This window comes from Plasmodium chabaudi (assembly GCF_900002335.3).
Source record: "Plasmodium chabaudi chabaudi strain AS genome assembly, chromosome: 12".
Classification (NCBI taxonomy): domain Eukaryota; phylum Apicomplexa; class Aconoidasida; order Haemosporida; family Plasmodiidae; genus Plasmodium; species Plasmodium chabaudi.
Genome location: NC_030112.2, coordinates 837,693 through 857,888, shown reverse-complemented (window position 1 = coordinate 857,888; position 20,196 = coordinate 837,693). Strand labels below are relative to the sequence as shown.

Below are 20,196 nucleotides of genomic sequence, written 5' to 3'. Positions count from 1 at the left end.
ATATTTAATATGGCGTTTAAAATAAAAACAGTTTTATGCATTGAGGTTATGTATATCTGTTTTTGATTTACTTCGGAGAAAAGTAAGCAATTACAAAATTACGAACAAATAAACAACTACTCAGCTTTTAAAAATCATTTTAATTCTGTATCACGGAAATGTATTTATTTTATTAACACTAGTGATGCTCTAGTTAGTCCAAATTAGTTGAGCGAAAGGTTTTCTTTAGACAAGTCAAATATGACTATTGTCTCGTTAAAATATACAAACAAATAAATATATGTACATTCAGAATTTATTTGTATGAAATACGTAAAACCAAAAAAGTAATAATACCTAATCAGTTTCATATGGGAATTACAAAATTAGCCAATCAGTAGAGAAAAACAAGAAGATAATGTTCAGCTTTACGTACCTTCACTAAAAGGAAATACCATCCTCTCATTCAAATTCTATAGATATCGTCTTACTTATTTTTCAAATTTTTATATTACATGGTTGTAAAAAATGGGTACACCTCAAAATGAAAACAGCGCATTAGAAAGCTCAATGAGCATAGCAAAAAAACTAAAGGACAAAATTACAAACAGAAAAAATAATAAAGAAAATGATAAAGAAGTAAAAACAAGTTTATTAGGAAATAAAAAAATTTACTTCAATTTTAATTATCAATTAATAACTGCATTTTTAGGTTATATTATAAATACATTTTTATATTTTTTATATATATCAACCTTTACAAAAATCTTCGATATATTTATACAGATCTTATCAAAAATAACACATTATGATCATCAAGCTTGTATATTTACTGAATCTATCAAAGGATTCATAATTTTAATTATATGGTATGATCATTTATCGGCTGGATATGATGGAGATCCATGTTTACACCTTTATAAAACAGACTTAAAACTAATAAACAAAAGTAAGAAACTTTTTTTACATAAATAAAGTGAAGAAGCCAACATATCTGATAAACAGACATTAGGTTTCTCAATCAACTTGTGCCTACATACCCATTATGCTATGTATATATATATTATACGAGTGTGCATGAACATATGGTATCATTATTTTTCTTTTACAAATTGTAGGGGAAGCCATAATAGCATGCACATCAAATATTTTAGGAAGCCTTTTATACCTTGGGGTTACAAATGCAATATTTCCCAAAAGCATAAGTGCTGGTGGCAATAGAATAATTGAAGTAATACAAAAAAATCAAATAAAAAAGGATAACTCATTTTTAACATCCTTTTTATATCCTAAAATGCCAGAATTTTTTAAAAAACATATTATGAATTTATTAATATATGTTTTTCCATATAATAAAGGAAGTGTAAAATATGGTGATAAAATATTTTTAAATAATATGGATTTATATTCGTCTATAATTATGGACACACTTTTAAATGAATTTATTTGTTCTTTTTTAAATTATTCTTTGTTATATATATATTTATTTACCAAATATAATTTTGCATATCCTTTACAAATTAATTTAATTCTTACACAATTGATTTCATTATTTTCGGGAAGATATAATCATTTAATAGTTGGCCCATATATGAGTTTAAATTGGATTATCAATGATTGTATAATAAAAAATTATTCTATTATTTTTCTTTGTTCTCTTACTATTTTTCATTATTTTGGCTATAAATTGGCTAGCCATATTTTTAAATTTCCAAAATTACCAATACATTATGCAAAGCAATATTATAAAAATATCAAAGAGGAACAATTACAAAAATGTGTTAAACCAGATAATACTGTTGATATTTCTACAATACCAAATCAAGATATTACTGATACAAATATAGCGAATAGTTATTTAGGAAAAATATTTAAATTTTTTATAGCTAGCTATTCGAATAAAATACATAAAAAAAAAAATGCCTAACCTTGCAAGGATGCATATGTGTGTACTATTTTTTCCTACAAGAACTCCATTTTTTGTGGAAAAAATTAACTCCTTACTTTTTTATTTGTCCAACCGATTTTTATACCTGTTTTCTTTTCCACATTATTAATTTTATTTGCTTTTTTTTGTTTATCTTTTTTCGTTTTCATGTCTAACTGCTTTAATTTTTCATTATTAAACATACATAAATATGCATGCACATACATATAATATATCCGATTAAATATATTTGCTTTGAATAAGCCTGCACAAGCAAGGTGATATTAAACAATTGCAAGACTTTATACAGTTGCTTAATTGAGAACATAAAATTAAATTATAGCATTATTCACAAAAAAAGTACTACTTTGAAAAGGGGAAAAAACATAGTTTTCTTTTTAAAAAAGGTTAATTCTGTTAATTTATTTTTTTCAAAAATATTTACGTCCATAGGTATAATATAAAAGGCTATTTGCACACATTTAATAATTTTTTTTTTTAGCTAGCTTTATTCTTACTATCTAGCATATTTTATATTAACAAAAATTTCCCATAGTAGATATCGAAAGAGTGGACCACAAATGTATGATAAGAACAATTTTCCTTTTTTCCAATATATAAATTTATCAAATAATAATAATAATAAATCTCGATTAAAATAATGCTTTATGATTATACGAACTCAAATATGCACACAAATAATTCGTTCATGTATACATATTAATTTATACATATCCCGAATTAAGTAAAATAACAACAATGTGCATATACAAACAATTTTATTATTATTTTAATATATATCCACGTGATAATACCGTTATAAATATAAGAAATATATATTTTTTTTTTTATTATATCCCGTAGTATTTTTCTCTTTTTAGTCAAGTAATAAGTAATAATAAATTAAGGGGGGAAATAAAATTATATCGATAAATGTTATATATTTTTAAATAATGCTTTCTATATTTTAATTTAGCGTATGTGCCCCGCTTTTTCGAGTCATTCCATTTTTTGGAAAATAATTGGATAAGCATTCTTATCATTCTTTTATTTTTCAACATATTTAGTCAGCTTTTATTTGCTTACTTTTATAGTGGAAAATTTCCATTCTATTTTCTCTGCATATAAAAGCAAAACTTAAGTATGCTCCCCTCTTCTCCATGCTTTTTAAATATGCCACAAAATAGAATAATTATATTTTACAATAAAAATAAAAAAAAATAAATTACCTTATCATGAATGTGAGAGAATTATTTTATAAAAATATAAAAATACATAAATCTAAAATAAAATAAACAAATAAAAATATAATGTGCAAAAAAGGGAAAACATCGAAAAATAAAATAAAATTTTAACAATAATAAAAAAAATATATGTGGAACATATCCCCCCCATATTTATAATATAAAATATAAAAAGCAAATTAAGATAAAAATAAATTATATATGAACGGGGAAAATAGCGAAAAATTGTTTATAACGATTTTTGGTATGCATAATAAATAACTATGTGCTTATATTATTTTTATTATATATTTATTTCTTATAGCATGTAAAACCCAACCCGGTGAATAAGTTTCCATGCATATCTCCTAACTTTAAGCAAACATAAATAAAAAAAAAATAAATAAATAATAGCGCGCCACCAAAATACCACACTACTTACTATGCAATATATATATGTATAAGAATAAATAAATTATGGAAACCGTAAACATGCCAGTGATAAAAAAAAAACTGTAATATAAAAAAATGCATATAGAGAAAATATTGTGAAGAATTAGAATAATAAGGTTATAATAAAACTATAAATAAAAAAATACAGTGCTTAGATTGTATAAATATAAGTTCTATTATTTTGCATACAAATAAATTGTAATACGAACATTTATGCATTTTTTTTTTCTTTTTATTATTAATAAATGTAAAATAAAAATAATTAAATTATATATATAATAAAGTAACGTTTTTTTCTAGTATTATACATAATCGTATTATATTTAAATATGAATTAATAAAAGTTTTCTAAATTTTTTTTTTCAAAAAATTATATTTATATATAATATATTTTTAATCATTATTTATTATATTATTTGTTTAAAAAAATGAAAAATAAAAATAAATACGATTATTTGTTGAAATTATTATTAGTAGGAGATTCCAGTGTAGGTATGTAACTTATTATGCTATATTCATTTCCCCTACATATTTACATATTTTTTTATTTTTTTGATTACTAACTTGTTTATTTAAATAGAGGGTTTATCCTAAATATAGTTTGCATTCATGTTCCTACTTTTCCATTTCCCCTACACGTTTTTTTACTTATGGGGCAGTAGAGCCTACCCGTGTTACTTTTCCTAACCGTTTCTCCATTTTTCACATATATTCATTTTTTTTATTATTTTTTTTTTTTTTTTCTATTTTTATAATAATAGGAAAAAGTAGTATACTATGCCGATATTCCGATAACCAGTTTGAAGAGAAAGTCCTATCAACAATAGGTTTGAATTCACAAAAAAAAAAAAAAAAATTTCAACTTATGACAATGTGGTACTCCATCAAGCCGACTACATTACCCATATATCACTAATAATATATGCACATTTATTTTGCTTCTTTACAGGAATCGATTTTAAAGTCAAGTACCTAAAAATCGATAACAAAACGATAAAAGTTGGAATATGGGACACAGCAGGTCAAGAGCGGTTTAGAACCCTCACTTCGGCCTACTACCGAAATGCTCATGCAATTATTTTAGTATAGTACGTCAAAATAAAATGAAAATAAAATGAAAATAAAATATTGATTACATATATTCAGTGCATACATGGGTACATGTACTTTTTTTTTATTGTAGCGATTGTACGGTTCGAGAGTCTTTTGAAAATTTAGATGTATGGATTCATGAAATTGATAAATATTCAACAAATAAAAATGCGATCAAAATGCTTGTAGCAAATAAAATTGATAAACCAAATCATGAAGTAACAAAAGATGAAGGAAAAAATTTTGCCTTCGAAAATAATATGCTATTTTGTGAAACTAGTGCAAAAAATGATATTAATATAACATATTGTTTTGAAGAATTAATACAGCAAATTTTAAACAACCCCTCATTGCTTGAGTTAAGTGTTGTTACTAAAAATTTAAAACTTGGGAAAAAAGATGAAGGTAGAGTCAGTTGTGTATGCTAGAACATATTGAAAATTGATCGCAGATACAACATCTACTACTGATTTAATAGTTAGAAATTTTGAACTACTTTTGATATATATAATACTAAAGAGGTATCTTGGCATATATGCCATATACACACTGGTATGTACACACTTATATGTGTTGTATAAATTTTAAACATCTCCTACTAATATCAGATATTTTGCTATTGTTACTATAATTATTTCCTGATTTCCTAATGTATATATACATGTATAAAATGCCAAATTTGCAGAATTTCTATATACATAAAAAAAATTATAAAAAGATGCAAAGAGAGAGAGTGTAAACATTTGAAATATTATAAATATCACATTTTAATATATACACACATGTGCATATATATATGTGAATATGTTTTATATGCATGAAAATTTAATATATGGCATTTTTTAATTTCGTATTTTTTGCTATCTTTTCAAATATACATTTTTTATTTATATACCTATTTGAACACTCTATGATTTGTTCTTTTATTTTGTTTATTTATTCCCCCTTTGTTTTTTTATTATAATCCTTGTAAAATGCACAAAATATTATATATTTGCGCAGCATTTAAAAAAATAAAATAATATAGCTAGCAGCAAAAAACGGACGAAGAAGCAGAAGATAAGTTAGGATATGCACACATTTATAGTAAACAGCAAATATATAGGGGGCAATCCTTATGATATTAGGACTACACATTGTTACTGCCACTACTACTCCACCACTATTGTTAACATAAGCCGATATAGAATATAAAGCGATTTGCATCTTATACAGATTTTTGTATTTTTTCGATCTTTCCGCATGATTTTTGGTAATATATACATAATATTATTGCGTGTTCAGTTTTAAGATTCTCTCTCTTTTTTTTTGTATTATTAATGCATTATATATATTTAACTTGCTATATTTATAACAAGTCCCTATTTTTATAATCATTCGAAATTCTTTGTAAAATTACATATTATATAATTTTATGTATTATTGTATATCGTTTTCCTTTTTTTTTTTTTTTTTTTTTTCTTGTATCTCATTTTTACGTGCTTATATGTGTATGTATTTGTAAATATATATGCTTATAAAAAGGAAAAAATAGACTGCATTTTTAAAGAAGATATAGTGATACCAATTTAATACACAACAAATATAAAGTTTGTTTTCATCTTTTCCATAAATTGGCTTTATTTGGAAAAGCCAAACAAAATAAAAAATTTTATGTCCCACATTTCGAAAAAAATAAGGCAAAATGGTATACGAAATAATAAATGTAAAGCAACATTATTGCAAAAAATGTAAGAGGAAACTTATTATAGAAATTGGAAAATCCAAATCACACCCATTTTTTTAACTCTCTTTTATTATTTTTTTTTTTTTTCATAAATTTATTATATGGCTAGCTAAAATATGCCATCGTAAATACGAGATTACAGAATGCGCGCAATCTCGTTCACTTTTTCTTTCCCATTTCTTCTTTTTCTTTTTTATATTTTTTAATAATCCATATAAAATGGTGGGGAACATATATTGAAATTTCTTTATAGTTATTTATACCATATTATTATTATTATATATATTTTTTTTTAAGGCCTAAAATGGCTGTTTGTCGTTTGCATACATAATATGCATGAACAGTACAGGTAGTTTATGTTTTTTTTTTTTTTATTAATTTTTATTAGTATGGGTATAGGTTCCTTGTAATTTGTTTTTTTTTTGTTTTTGCATAGTATTTTCTTTTACTATTAAGATGATAGTTGGTATTGCGCCATGCAAACTTGCTGTGAATAAAATAATAAAAAGAAGTTATTCTATACTTCTTGATAAATTTATGAATACTAAAGAAATCATTTATCGAAAAAATGTTGATATTTTTTGTAAAAATAATATATTTTTTTACACAATCTTAAACGTAGACGAATATAAAAATTTTTTACCCTATGTAACTGTAAGAACATTTATTAAATATGCACATATATGTAACTTAAATTTTAAGACGAAGCATGTATTACACACATAACTTTTTTTTGAATATTCTCCTAATGTATTAAATAATGTTTATTTATTAAAATTGTAATAATTCAATATGTTCCATATAAAATCAGAGTAATTGTAATTTTCATTTTTTTTATAGGACAGTGAAATAACTTATAAATGTGAAGAATATTTTAATGCCGTTTTACAAATCGAAAATATTATTTTTAAGGAACGATATAAATCAATAATTAAGTATAAATATCCCACAACCATAACGGTACATATTCTATACCAAAGTTGTAGTTTATAATAACTGCATCATTAAAAAAAAAAATTATTTGAAATATTTTCGTACCCTTATCATCCTTTGTTAATGTATATAATTTTATTTTTTTTCAGGTTTCCAGCCATGATACCAACTTATTTTATCATTTAGTAAGAAAATTATAAATGGAAAAATAATTGCATTCTCCAATCTTGTATTTAACCCGATATACAACCCTTGCACACACCTATATATATACATTATTTAAACCGTTGCTTCGATATGAGTGTTGCATATATTTTATTCCCCTGACCTTAACACCTTTTCATATTTTTGTCTTTATGTAGATAACAGAGTGGGACATTAAGGATAAACAAGATTACATAAATGTTGATTTTTATATAAATTTCAGGGTAAGCTCAATATATAACCTCCTTATATACATATTTTCACACCTACACAAATGCATATAAGAGTTAATATTGCCACCCTCTTTTGTGTGTGCACATGACAATAAATCCCTGTATAATTTGGGATACTTATTATGCATTTGTTTTTTCAAAATAATAAAATAAGCACAATTTTTATTACCATTTTTTAAATTCTACATGTACGTACATGTAATATATGTAAATATTTCTTAACATTTTTTTCTCTTTTTCTATAATTTTTATTTTCATAAAGCTAAAAAATAAATTATACCAAAATTTTATGAACCTGTACATAAAAGAATTAGGAAGGAATATATTGTATGCTTTTATTAAGGAAGCAAAATCTAATAGTTTGAAAAATGTAGATTCTTTTCTTGACAACTTCAAAATAAAATAACTAATAAAAACATTTTATCAAGCTTTAAAAAAAGATTACAAACAAATAAGTTTATATACAAATTTGTATGTGTTACATATATGTATGAAATATGCACATGCTTATATATCACCCTATGTAATATAAAATATGCATGTTCAGGATTATGTTTTTTCCCTTCATGCCCTTAACTTTTTTTTTTTAATAACTACTATCATATTTTTTTTTTATTATAATGATAACTTTTTATATATTTTTTTAATTTAAATAAAAATGAAAAATTTTTTAAAATAAAATAATACGAACAGTTTTTTTCTTGCATATATGCTTGATGTTTTTAGTATAACTTCAATTCTATCACTTAAAAAAATATTGGTAGAAATAAGCAAAAAATAATTGGCGGTATGTGCATATAAAAATCTGCATATATAAATAACATTTTATATAAATTTATTATATAAGCATTAAATAAATTATACATTAACCATGCATTATAAATTGAATATATAGTAGCTAGTACCTTTTCAAGAATAAAACAAATAAATGTGCTTTTCATATTATCAAAATAAACACTGACATTTATAGTTATAAACGGTAATTATGTAATTTTATTTTTATGCTACTGGCTAGTATACACAAGCTAAACACATTCACCGTTTAAGGAATATTTTTTTTTTTTTTTTTATACATCCATTTAACTTTTTAGTGATCATAAAATAGTATAGTAAATCGCTTATATACACATCCGCTATATTAGGAACATATATGTTTGCATATGCATGTTCACATATTTTATCTTAGTATAAAAGATAAAAATAAAAATTAAAATAATAATAAATAGTTATATAAAAATATCAAGTAAAATTAAATAAGAACAAAATGGTGCGACAATCACAGAGTATGTATGATAGGCATTTAACCATCTTTTCTCCTGATGGAAATCTTTATCAAATAGGTAGGGTGACTTTGAACTAGCCAAATATGCATAATGTTATATACTTATATGGCTACATATTATCATTCATTGCCTACATTGTATTTCATTTTCCCTTTAAATGCTTCCCCATTTCAGAATATGCTATAAAGGCAGTTAAAAATACCAACATAACATCCTTAGGTGTAAAGGGAGAAAATTGTGCTGTCATTATTTCTCAAAAGAAAATGGCAACACAATATATAACTCAAGATAAGTTATTAGATTATAATAATATAACAAATATATATAATATATCTGATGAAATCGGATGTTCCATGGTTGGTATGCCTGGAGATTGTCTTAGTATGGTTTACAAAGCCAGATCCGAGGCTTCTGAATATTTATATAATAATGGATACAATTTAAATGTTGAAACATTATGTAGAAATATTTGTGATAAAATTCAAGTATTTACCCAACATGCTTATATGAGACTACATGCTTGCAGTAAGAATTTTGCTTAAAAAGAAACACAAAAAATATGCTTTTCATTTGTGTGTGCAATATTTTGTTTAATAAAAATTATTTCATGTTCATACATTTAGAAAAAATATTAAGAAAATGGCTAGCTAAAAAAAAAAAACATTCAAAAATAGCTTTTATTGCAAATTTTGCAATGATAATATCTATAAAAATATGAACAGTCATGCAATTTTATCAAATTTATGCACATACATATTTTTTCAATTTTTTTTTTCAAGGTGGAATACTCATTGGAATGAATGAAGAGAATAAACCTGAACTTTATAAATTTGATCCAGCAGGTTTTTGTGCTGGGTATAGAGCATGTGTTATTGGAAACAAAGAACAAGAAAGTATAAGTATTTTAGAAAGATTATTGGAAAAGAGAAAAAAGAAAATACAACAAGAAACATTAGAAGAAGACATACAAAACACTATTATACTAGCTATTGAAGCATTACAAGCTATTCTTGCTTTTGATTTAAAAGCTAATGAAATTGAAATGGCTATCGTGTCAAAAACAAATCCAAACTTCGTTCAAATAAGTGAAAAAGAAATAGATAATTACTTAACTTTTATCGCGGAAAGAGATTAATTTATTTATGTAGAAAACAGTTGATTATATAAGATCATAACGAATGTTGTTTTCTTCCTCATAGAATTAATAATACATTTCATGTTTTTTTTTTTTTAATTTTCTGCGCTTTTTTATTTATATATTAAATTTTTCACTTTGAATTATTTAATTTTTTTATGTGCATATATATTTTGCGCTATTTATGAAAATATGCATTCTTTTCTTTAGAAATATGCGAACAATTGCATGCTTTGATATGTATGCATATGCATTTATATATCCTTTTCATACATGCAAGTTTACTAGACAAGTATTTTCAATTAACAAAAAAACTGGTATACAGTCTTAAGCTTTTTATTAAATAAAAAAATTTGCAGCATTTATCATGCATATATATAAGTGTGTGTACATATGCATATCATTAAATTGGGAGAAACAAAAAGTGTAAAGAGCTATTTTGTACTCCAAAGGCAAACATGCTTACCCTTAGAAATGAACTTCTTTAAAATTTATTAAAAGAAGAAATATGCAAAACCCCATGTTACTAAAAATTTTGCTTATAAAAAATGGAATAAATTATTATTTAATAATTAAATGAAAAAACAATTAATGTTATTTTGTCTCGTGGTTGAAAAAATAAACAATATGGGTCTATCCATAATATATGTGTCCAATTAGAACAGACAGTTGGTTATAAAAAAAAAAAAAAAAAAAAAACAGGAAAAATAATTAATAGTGACATTAATAATAATGAAAAAATGCAGAAAAAAAGGAAAAGCATTTTAACAATGGTTTAATTTAAAAATATCATTTTAATTAAACAATTCGTTTCGCATTTCAAATTTATTTATTATATTTGTAAGTCCCTTGCGAATTTGTATCTTATTTATTGCACAATTTTTACTACGCTATCTTTAAAAAGTAAAAGAAAGGTAATTCGGAAAGTCCATCCTAAAAACATAAAAATGGATTGACCTTTTTCTTTATATCTAATAATCATCGTTTCCATGATAAAAGCTGCTGTTTCTTTTTTGAGATTGGCCATCATATAAAGGAGGAATATTTGGTGGTGGTGGTGGAAATTTCCAGTTTTTTTTTTCAGAATTTTTTCCATTATTTGATGTATCATAATATTTATTTGAATCTTTTGTAGATGCATAAGGATCTTGCATTTCTGTATTATTTCTAGAATATTTTTTTTGATTTTTTCCATCGTTTATTCGAGATTTCATATCATAATCATTATTCCTTATTTTTTTATCAAACCTTCTATTTGAATAATTATCATTTTCTTCATCTCGTCTATTATCAAATGAATCATCTCTTCGTCTTTTTATATTTTTATTATCATATCTATTATTATTATTATAAAAATCACTTCTTGCTTGACTTCTTCCCCCTCCTCCTCTTGTATCACTTCGTCCATCGATACTTTTTAGATCTCTTCTAATATCACCTGACTTGTGCATGCTATTTCGAGATCCTTTATTATTATAGCCCATCATATTATGACCATGATTATGGCTAGTTCCACGATTATTATTATTATATGACTTGTTCATAACATTATTGTATGACCCACTGTCATGATTACCTCTATTATAGTTACCAAAATTATTATTGTTATTTTGAGAATTCATATTGTTTGGTCGCATGGATCTATGGGTATTATTTTCACCTGAACGACCATAACTTCTATTTTTAATGTCTCTTTTATGTTCATAATTATTTGAAATATTTCGAGATTTATCATGCCTGTACATTTTATTATACATACCAGTTGTATTATTATTATTATTATAAGATGATGTATTTTTATAAATGCTATTCATTTTTTTAAAACCAGTATGCATATTATTATATTTCGATTGATCGTAATTAGAATGTTTGTGCATGTCCCTTCCTGGTGTTGGAAGTAAAGGAGGTTTATGTTTATTGTCACTAACAAGGTAATGATTATTATTTTTATAATTTTGTGTATAACCATATTTTGTATTATCATTATGCATTCTTCTGTTAATATTAAATTTAAGATATAATTTATTTATTTTATGAATTGTCCTATTTGATGGTAATTTTGAAAAAATGAAAAATTCAAAATATTTATTTATATCTTCATTTGAACGAACAAAATGCATAGGTGTAAAAACTTTTTTCCATAATTCATCTAAAACGATTTTATGTTTTACTGTTGTATTTAAATTAGTTTGAAAAATATGAAAAGGCATATATTGCTTTGTCATATTATTATTTTGATTTCTATGTAAGTATAATTTATATCGAATATTTGCTATATGATGTGCTTGTTCTTTTATTGTTTCATATGTTGGTATCTCTTCTTTAAAGTTTGAGTAATACATTTTTTTAAACTGTTTATAAGTTTCTATATTATAATTTTTACCCGTTATATTATTTTGCATTATTACAGCCAATTCTTCTGGTATTGATATTTTTTTGGATTTCTTTAAAACAAATGAATAAAATTTACATTTTGTCAAAAATTTGTTATAGATAAAATGTTTTCCATATATGATGGGAAAAAATTGATTGCTTATCTCTTCCGAATCGATATTTATTTTAAGATCGATTTCAACCTTTTCATCCCCAGTATCTACTTCTGCCTTTTCTTCATTTTCTTCATCCTCGTTTGATTCTTCCTTTTCACCTGATTCAAAATTAAAGAACCGCATGAGCCTATTCAAGTCCACCTCATATAGAAGAGGGAATCCCCACATGTTTGCCATCAAGACATTTTCTTTAATCTTATTTTCAACAAAATAAATTATTTGATCATTTTCACTTTGTTCCATTTCATTTAATTCGGAAACTGTTTTTGTGATAATATCATTTTTCAAATTGAAAAGATCGAGAAGTTCATCTTTATCTTCACCATCAAATTTTTCTGTTTCATCTGGTTCATCAACCCAATCAGATTCAACAGTTTCGTCCTCTTTTTGTGTTTGTTCTTCCTCATTGGCTAGGTTCTCTTCTTGATCATTTTCTGCATCTACATTATCCTGATCCAGGCAGATGTTGGGGTCGTTCGACAGTTTTATGTCCACTTCGCCGTTGTTCGCATCGTCCTCGTCATCGTTCGCACCGTCCTCGTCATCGTTCGCGCCGTCCTCGTCATCGTTTGCACCGTCCTCATCATCGTTTGCATAGGGTTCATTTTCATCTGCATCTACCTCTTCTTCTTCGTTTTGCTGATCATTTTCTGCATCCTCACCATCTTTGTCCGACTGTGTTTGTTCTTTTTCTTCTGAAATTTGATTCGCATTTTCCGGATCATCTATTTCCCCATCTGGATTGCAAACTAAATTTTTAAGGGAAGTTAAAGTAGCAGTTATATCATTTTTTTCATCACCTTCTTTATTTATTTCTGACTTTACAATATTATTATTTTCTACTAAGCTTTTGAGTTTCTCTGTTGTCCAAAATATATGAACTTGAACATTTTTTATAGACACATTTATAATTTCTACTATCGTTAAAATAATAAAATAATATAATCGGAGGGTTGTCAGTTGGTCGCTATACCTAAGTCCCTTCTCCTTTATGTTGTAGCAAATTCCTGAGAAGTGCAAACAGAAATGATGGCCATATGTAAAGTGACAAAAAGAGAGGGCAAATGTACATGGAGCAAGCATAAGTGATGGATGCTGAAATAGTTATTACCAGGCAAGATCAAAAATATGGTGTGAAAAAAGTTCGTAGGAAAATATGATCGTAGAGAAAATAAGTTTGTGTTAAAAATAAGATGAATATTATTATTTGGATATTGTTCTTTAAATTTTTTAGTGTAATAAAAAGGATCAATTTTTTGGTTGTCTACTATTTCTGTATCTAAGTCTGTTCCTGAATTTTCGTTTGATTCTTCTGACTGTTCATTCTTTTCTCTCATTTGTTTTTTCATTTCTAAATCTCGTAACATATAATTAATTTCAAGCTCCGTAAGTGTACCTTTCGAAAAAAATTAAAAAAAAATTAAGCAAAGTCATATGTTGTTCCACTCTTAAATACATAGACTTGTTTCCTATTTTATGCATACACTATGGATAATTTGTATTTTTTTATTTTGAAAAAAAAAAAACTTACTTGCAATATACAGATTAGAATCGGGATATGCATCAATAACAAACTGACAAAAGGATAAATTATCATCACCAATTAATAAAATGTTATTTTGATGATGTCCATTTGATATTTCATTATTATCAGTTTCACCACCCTCTTCATTTTCTTGTCCCTTATTATTTTTCTTTCCTGCATTTTTGGTGGCATTTTTTTTACTTCCTCTTTTTGGCGCCATTTATGAAATCACAATAAGTAATGCCAATCGAATTTAATTATCACTTAGTAAACTACTTTAGTTTTTATCATACAGATTATGTATATATATGTATATGCATGCGTATTTGATTGTTGTACATTCTTATTTTCAATTAATTTCGAATACGTTCGAATGCGTATATCTTGAAGTACCCATGTATTAATCAGAGAACGTATGGTATATCCTTCTTCGTTTTTATCTTTGCTTAGATTTTAGGGGTATGGGTATTTCCCTTTTTGTTTTTGTTTGTTATATAATTTCCAACCAACTTTAAAAAAATTGTTTTACAGTTTTACCATTGTATATATAATATTTTATTTTTTATATATACTAAAAAAGAAAAGAAAAAAAAAAAAAAAAAAAAAGCTTTATCGTTTGTAGTCACAAAATAATCGTTTACAAATCTGGGGCTTCTCTTTTCTCATTTTTTATGAAAAGAAAAAAAAATAAATAAAATAAAATGAAATGAAATAAATAAGTATGATGTAAAAATTAAATAATTCGATGATATATAATAATATTAAATTTCCATGCTTGTAAGTTTACTGGAGCAACATTCGGCGGAATTTCGCACATACATAATCACGCGGCACAATATGTATACAATATATATACTATACTTAAATTGAAAATTTTTTTTTTTATAATATTTTATGCATTATCATACAAAAGGAAAAACCATATATTATCCTAAATATGCAGATAAATAAATATCCATTTCTCTTAAAAACTATTTATTCAATGTTTACACGCATAATATAGTTATTATGTGCATGCCATTGATATCTAATTTATACATTCTTTGGATTTCTTTTTTATTTTTATTTTGATGTATCTAACTTATTAAGACTCATAGTGTATGTTCCCATACATATACCTAAACATAATATTGGGATTACACGCAAAATTGCCAACGCATCAAATATGTCACCTCGCATGTTCTCTCACCACTTTCAACCGCAATCAAAAAGTTGAAAAAGCAGAAGTACAAAAAGCGAGCAGAACGGATACCATTTTTCTCCGCTTTCTCAGCTTTTTCAACCTTTTCAACTTTCGCAACTTTGCAGTTGCCAAACAGCAGCGTGCATAATAAAAGGCAATTTAAACGTGTTAAGTGAAAAAAAATTTATTGAAAAATGTAAATACACAGATCTGTGCATGTGGATGTGTATACATGGGGTGAGTACGGAAGCATCGCGGAGATAACTGTTTCTCCAAGGGGAAAAGGAAATAATAAAATAAAAGAAGGGGGGTCGTGCTTCACCCCCAAAAAAAAAAAAAACATAAGCAACAAAATTGAAATGAAAAATAATAAATCGAAATAAATTTAGAGTAATTATATTAAACTATTTAGTATATACATTATTTGGTATCATTATTGTCATCTTCTTTATCTGTGTCTGAATTTTTATCAAGTAGATTAGTTGAATTCCCTGGAATTTTTTCTAAAATTTGAGATATATAACTTGTATCTTGTATTGAAGAAGCATTTTTACCATCCTTTGTTTGGCTACTTCCATGTTCACCATTATTTTCTGCATTAGCATACACATTTGGATTAACTTGAAATTTATTATTTTCATCATCTATACTTTCATCTTTACACATTTTAAAAACTTTTTCATAACTTTCATTTTCTTTTTTTTCTCCCGTTAGTTTTTTTTGTAAACCAGTTTTCTCATTATCAAAAATATTTTTATATTCTTCATTAACTATTGTAATATCTTCTCCATTCTTTAAATCCGAATTTATTTTATTATTTATATTTTCACCTTGACTTTCATTATCAGTTTTATTTTTTTCATTATATTCTCTTAAAGATAATAATAAAGCTTCCTTTAACTCATTATCAATGTCTTTCATATTTTCTATATCCTGAACAGTTGGTAAATCATTTGGATTTTTTCTTAAATTTATATTACTTCCTGATTGTGTATTATTATTGGAAGATGCATTTGCACCATCTCTTGCATTATTGACAGTACTCATAGATAATTCCATTGCAGTTATCAATTGTTCATCTTCATCTAAATTATTCATATTAAAATTACTGTTACTTAAAATTTTATTTAAAACATATTTACTTAGGTTGTCCTCATCTTCAGGACATTCTATAATTCTGCAGTTTCCATTATTATTTGTAGATTCAAATAATTTATTTAATTTATCTCTATTCTTACTTATATTTCCATAACTAATTATATCAATAGATATATTATTTTTTTTTAATTGCTTCCCAGTATTTATTAATTGTTTTTCATTAACTTCTATAGGACTTCCAATAAAAACGATAATTTTCTGTTCTAAATTTTTATCTACTCTATGCTTTAAAGCTAACTGTGCAATAAGCAAACTTCTAATTATATCACATGATCCATCTATTTTTATATCATGAATACATGACAGTAATTGCCCAATATCATTTGTTAATGAAACTTTTACTTTTATCCCATCGCCTGCCATAACCAGCACTCCTATGCTATTTTTGTAATGCATGCTCGTCTTGTTGCAGCAGAGGACGTTCACACAATCGATCTGCAAAAAATGAAAAAAAAAAACAAAGTAAAATAAGCACACTCGTTTGTAATATATGAACAAAATAGATTGTCAACGTGCGTGTTAAGCCACCACCTACCTGTGACATAAATCGGTTGGGGACAATATCTTCATTCATATTGTAGTCACTATTATCTATGCAAATAATCGTCGCCTCGATATTGCTCATTTTCGTAGACAAAAAAATAAATATTAAAATTGGAATATCTTAGAGCATTTAGGTGTATGGTATATACACACACTTATTTCTTTTTGTATTCAAAATTTATATTTGTTTCGAATAATTATTAGGAAGAATATGATATATAAATATGAAATGTGCAAGTATGTATATATAGTATGATTAACTTATTATATTAGTAGCTTATTCAATTATTTAAAAATTCAATATAATTTTACAAAACAAAATAACCTATGCAATTTACTAAGTATGATATATCATTTGTTATGCATATTATATGTTTATACATATATTATTAAAACTTATATATTTTTTGTGTTTAATTTTTTTTTAAGTTTTAAAAATAGTTGAAACATTTTTTGCATTCTTTATGTATAAATTTTCATCTTAGTATGTTCATAATTTATCAAGTTCGATAAGATATTTTCATATATTCATTTTTTGTAAATAAAATAAAACCCACATTCATTTCCTTTTTTTTTGTGCGCATTTTATTTTTTATTATATTTTTCAAACTGCAGTGATATGTATATAATACCACTTAATAATTAATACCCTCCCTTTTGTGTTTTATATTTTTTTTTCAAATATAATAATAATGCATATACCTTATTTTGTGCCCATATATAAATTCCATACTGTCGTTTAGCCAATATGACATACATACATTAGTAAAATATATTATTTATAATATATTGTTATTATTTTTATTTTTTATTGCTGTTCATATAATTATACTTTATTTTATTCTGTTTATTTATTATTTATACTTATTCGCTATTTTGTTAATAATTTTTTTGAACAAGCTTATAATTTTTTTTTTTTTTCAAATAAAGCTTTCCTATTACCATTTAGTATAACCTCCTTTATCTTCGTCACCTTATTTAAACGTGACATCAAAGAAAAGAGCAAACACACTTTACAAAATTTCACAAAATAAATATATAACACCTAGGGGTTGTATTATTTCGTTATTTTAATTTTCCTACTTTTGCTACTTTAAAAACAGGCACACCTGGATGCTAAAAATTCTGAACACAAGAACATTTTTCAATTTGGCTAGCCATAAAAGTAAATATTTTTTTTATAAGCAAATGGAAACTATTAATATTAAAAAGGAAGATAATGAAGCTCAAGTGAAGATACCACAAGAAATACATGATGAAGAGGTAGAAAAAAGATACAATGATATCATGTCCATTACTTCTGAATGCATTCAACCCGAAGAATTAAAACTAAAACTTTTGCAAAAAAGAAAACTAATTTGCTATGATGGCTTTGAACCATCTGGCCGCATGCACATAGCTCAAGGTGAGTAGAAAACATCGAAAAAAAGCTGAAAAAAAGCTGGAAAAAATAGATAGCTATGCATGGCAAATAGAGAAATCGCTGATAAGATATACATGACTTATTTGTTATTGCACATTTCTAAAAAATATATTTCCCCCCTTTATTTGTAGGACTACTGAAAAGCCATATTGTAAACACGCTAACCAACAATGGATGCACCTTCATCTTTTGGATTGCTGATTGGTTTGCTCAACTTAATAATAAAATGTCTGGAGATTTAAATAAAATAAAAAAGGTTGGACAATATTTTATTGAAGTATGGAAAAGTTGTGGTATGAATATGGAAAATGTTCAATTTATGTGGGCTAGTGATGAAATAAATAAAAACCCAGATAAATATTGGTCGACAGTTATTGATATATCAAGGAGTTTTAATATTAATCGAATTAAAAGATGTTTAACTATAATGGGTCGAACTGAAGGAGAAGATAATTACTGTTCTCAAATTTTATACCCATGTATGCAATGTGCAGATATTTTCTTTTTAAATGTCGATATTTGTCAATTAGGGACTGATCAAAGAAAAGTAAATATGCTAGCTAGAGAATATTGTGATATAAAAAAAATAAAAAAAAAACCTGTTATTTTATCTCATGGAATGCTACCAGGTTTATTAGAGGGACAAGAAAAAATGTCAAAGTCCGATGAAAACTCTGCAATTTTTATGGATGATAATGAAGCAGATGTTAATAGGAAAATTAAAAAAGGCTATTGCCCTCCAAATGTAATTGAAAATAATCCTATTTTTGCATATGCAAAAACTATAATTTTCCCACATTATAAAGAGTTTAACTTGACTAGGAAGGAAAAGAACGGAGGTAACCCTATTAACAAAATTTACAACCATTATTATGTTACATTTGAACTTATTATTTTTACATAAATAAACATATTCATGTGCATTTTATTTCTATTTATTTGTAGGAGACAAACTATATTTAACAATCGAAGAAATGGAAAAAGACTACATCAGTGGGGATATACATCCATTAGATTTAAAAGACAATGTTGCATTATATATTAACAAAATGCTACAACCCGTGAGAGATCATTTTCAAAACAATGCGGAAGCCAAAAAGCTTTTAAGTGAAATTAAAAAATATAAAGTGACAAAATGATTTATATATATATTTAATTCTTATCAAGTATTCAATTTTTTTAAAATATTTATTTTTAAGTTGGATAATCCCGAAATTAAAAAAAAACCCACTCTAACCATGCCCACTTATACTTTTATCATTACTTTCGTTAAATTAAAGCACAATATGTGGAATAATTTATTCTTTTATATTTGTATATTTTAATTACATGCTTTAAAAAATGCGTGTGATACTTTCCCTTTTTATTCAATAATAATTCCACGAGGTTTGGAAAAGGAAATTATTTTTTTTACTATACATTTTATTAAAATTAAATGGATATTTCCTATTTTTACATTCTTTATCAATATGATATTTATCGATTTTTTTCAGAGCCATCATTATTTATTTTTTCTATTTTTTATTTCGTTGTTATTTGTTTTTTTATTGATAAAAAATTAGAAAAATAATATATTATGTATTGTATATATATATTGTATATATATGTATCGGAATAATTAAACCAA

At 25.1% G+C, this 20,196-nt stretch overlaps 7 protein-coding genes across 7 annotated transcripts; 5 read left to right on the top strand and 2 right to left on the bottom strand.

Annotated features, from left to right (window-relative positions):
• Nucleotides 1-507: 507 nt before the first annotated feature.
• Nucleotides 508-1,906, top strand: PCHAS_1224000 (conserved Plasmodium protein, unknown function; the record flags this gene model as incomplete). The annotated part of the gene is made up of 2 exons (XM_735418.2): nucleotides 508-928; nucleotides 1,098-1,906. 2 exons carry the CDS (start codon nucleotides 508-510, stop codon nucleotides 1,904-1,906), a joined length of 1,230 nt encoding a protein of 409 aa, XP_740511.2.
• A 2,104-nt stretch (nucleotides 1,907-4,010) lies between these two features.
• On the top strand, nucleotides 4,011-5,102 carry PCHAS_1223900 (ras-related protein Rab-18, putative; the record flags this gene model as incomplete). Its single annotated transcript, XM_016798908.1, has 4 exons — nucleotides 4,011-4,074; nucleotides 4,344-4,409; nucleotides 4,532-4,670; nucleotides 4,766-5,102. 4 exons carry the CDS (start codon nucleotides 4,011-4,013, stop codon nucleotides 5,100-5,102), a joined length of 606 nt encoding a protein of 201 aa, XP_016654266.1.
• A 1,754-nt stretch (nucleotides 5,103-6,856) lies between these two features.
• Nucleotides 6,857-8,176, top strand: PCHAS_1223800 (coenzyme Q-binding protein COQ10 homolog, mitochondrial, putative; the record flags this gene model as incomplete). The annotated part of the gene is made up of 5 exons (XM_016798907.1): nucleotides 6,857-7,054; nucleotides 7,241-7,360; nucleotides 7,483-7,518; nucleotides 7,696-7,761; nucleotides 8,033-8,176. 5 exons carry the CDS (start codon nucleotides 6,857-6,859, stop codon nucleotides 8,174-8,176), a joined length of 564 nt encoding a protein of 187 aa, XP_016654265.1.
• Nucleotides 8,177-9,034: 858 nt separating this feature from the next.
• Nucleotides 9,035-10,188, top strand: PCHAS_1223700 (proteasome subunit alpha type-6, putative; the record flags this gene model as incomplete). The annotated part of the gene is made up of 3 exons (XM_016798906.1): nucleotides 9,035-9,110; nucleotides 9,228-9,578; nucleotides 9,833-10,188. 3 exons carry the CDS (start codon nucleotides 9,035-9,037, stop codon nucleotides 10,186-10,188), a joined length of 783 nt encoding a protein of 260 aa, XP_016654264.1.
• A 971-nt stretch (nucleotides 10,189-11,159) lies between these two features.
• PCHAS_1223600 (conserved Plasmodium protein, unknown function) lies at nucleotides 11,160-14,482 on the bottom strand (the record flags this gene model as incomplete). Its single annotated transcript, XM_736303.2, has 3 exons — nucleotides 11,160-13,744; nucleotides 13,849-14,133; nucleotides 14,269-14,482. 3 exons carry the CDS (start codon nucleotides 14,480-14,482, stop codon nucleotides 11,160-11,162), a joined length of 3,084 nt encoding a protein of 1,027 aa, XP_741396.2.
• Nucleotides 14,483-15,865: 1,383 nt separating this feature from the next.
• PCHAS_1223500 (26S proteasome regulatory subunit RPN10, putative) lies at nucleotides 15,866-17,228 on the bottom strand (the record flags this gene model as incomplete). The annotated part of the gene is made up of 2 exons (XM_739272.1): nucleotides 15,866-17,038; nucleotides 17,139-17,228. 2 exons carry the CDS (start codon nucleotides 17,226-17,228, stop codon nucleotides 15,866-15,868), a joined length of 1,263 nt encoding a protein of 420 aa, XP_744365.1.
• A 1,106-nt stretch (nucleotides 17,229-18,334) lies between these two features.
• Nucleotides 18,335-19,708, top strand: PCHAS_1223400 (tyrosine--tRNA ligase, putative; the record flags this gene model as incomplete). The annotated part of the gene is made up of 3 exons (XM_739271.1): nucleotides 18,335-18,551; nucleotides 18,701-19,408; nucleotides 19,515-19,708. The coding sequence occupies 3 exons, from the start codon at nucleotides 18,335-18,337 to the stop codon at nucleotides 19,706-19,708; spliced, it is 1,119 nt and encodes a 372-aa protein (XP_744364.1).
• Between the last annotated feature and the right edge of the window lie 488 nt (nucleotides 19,709-20,196).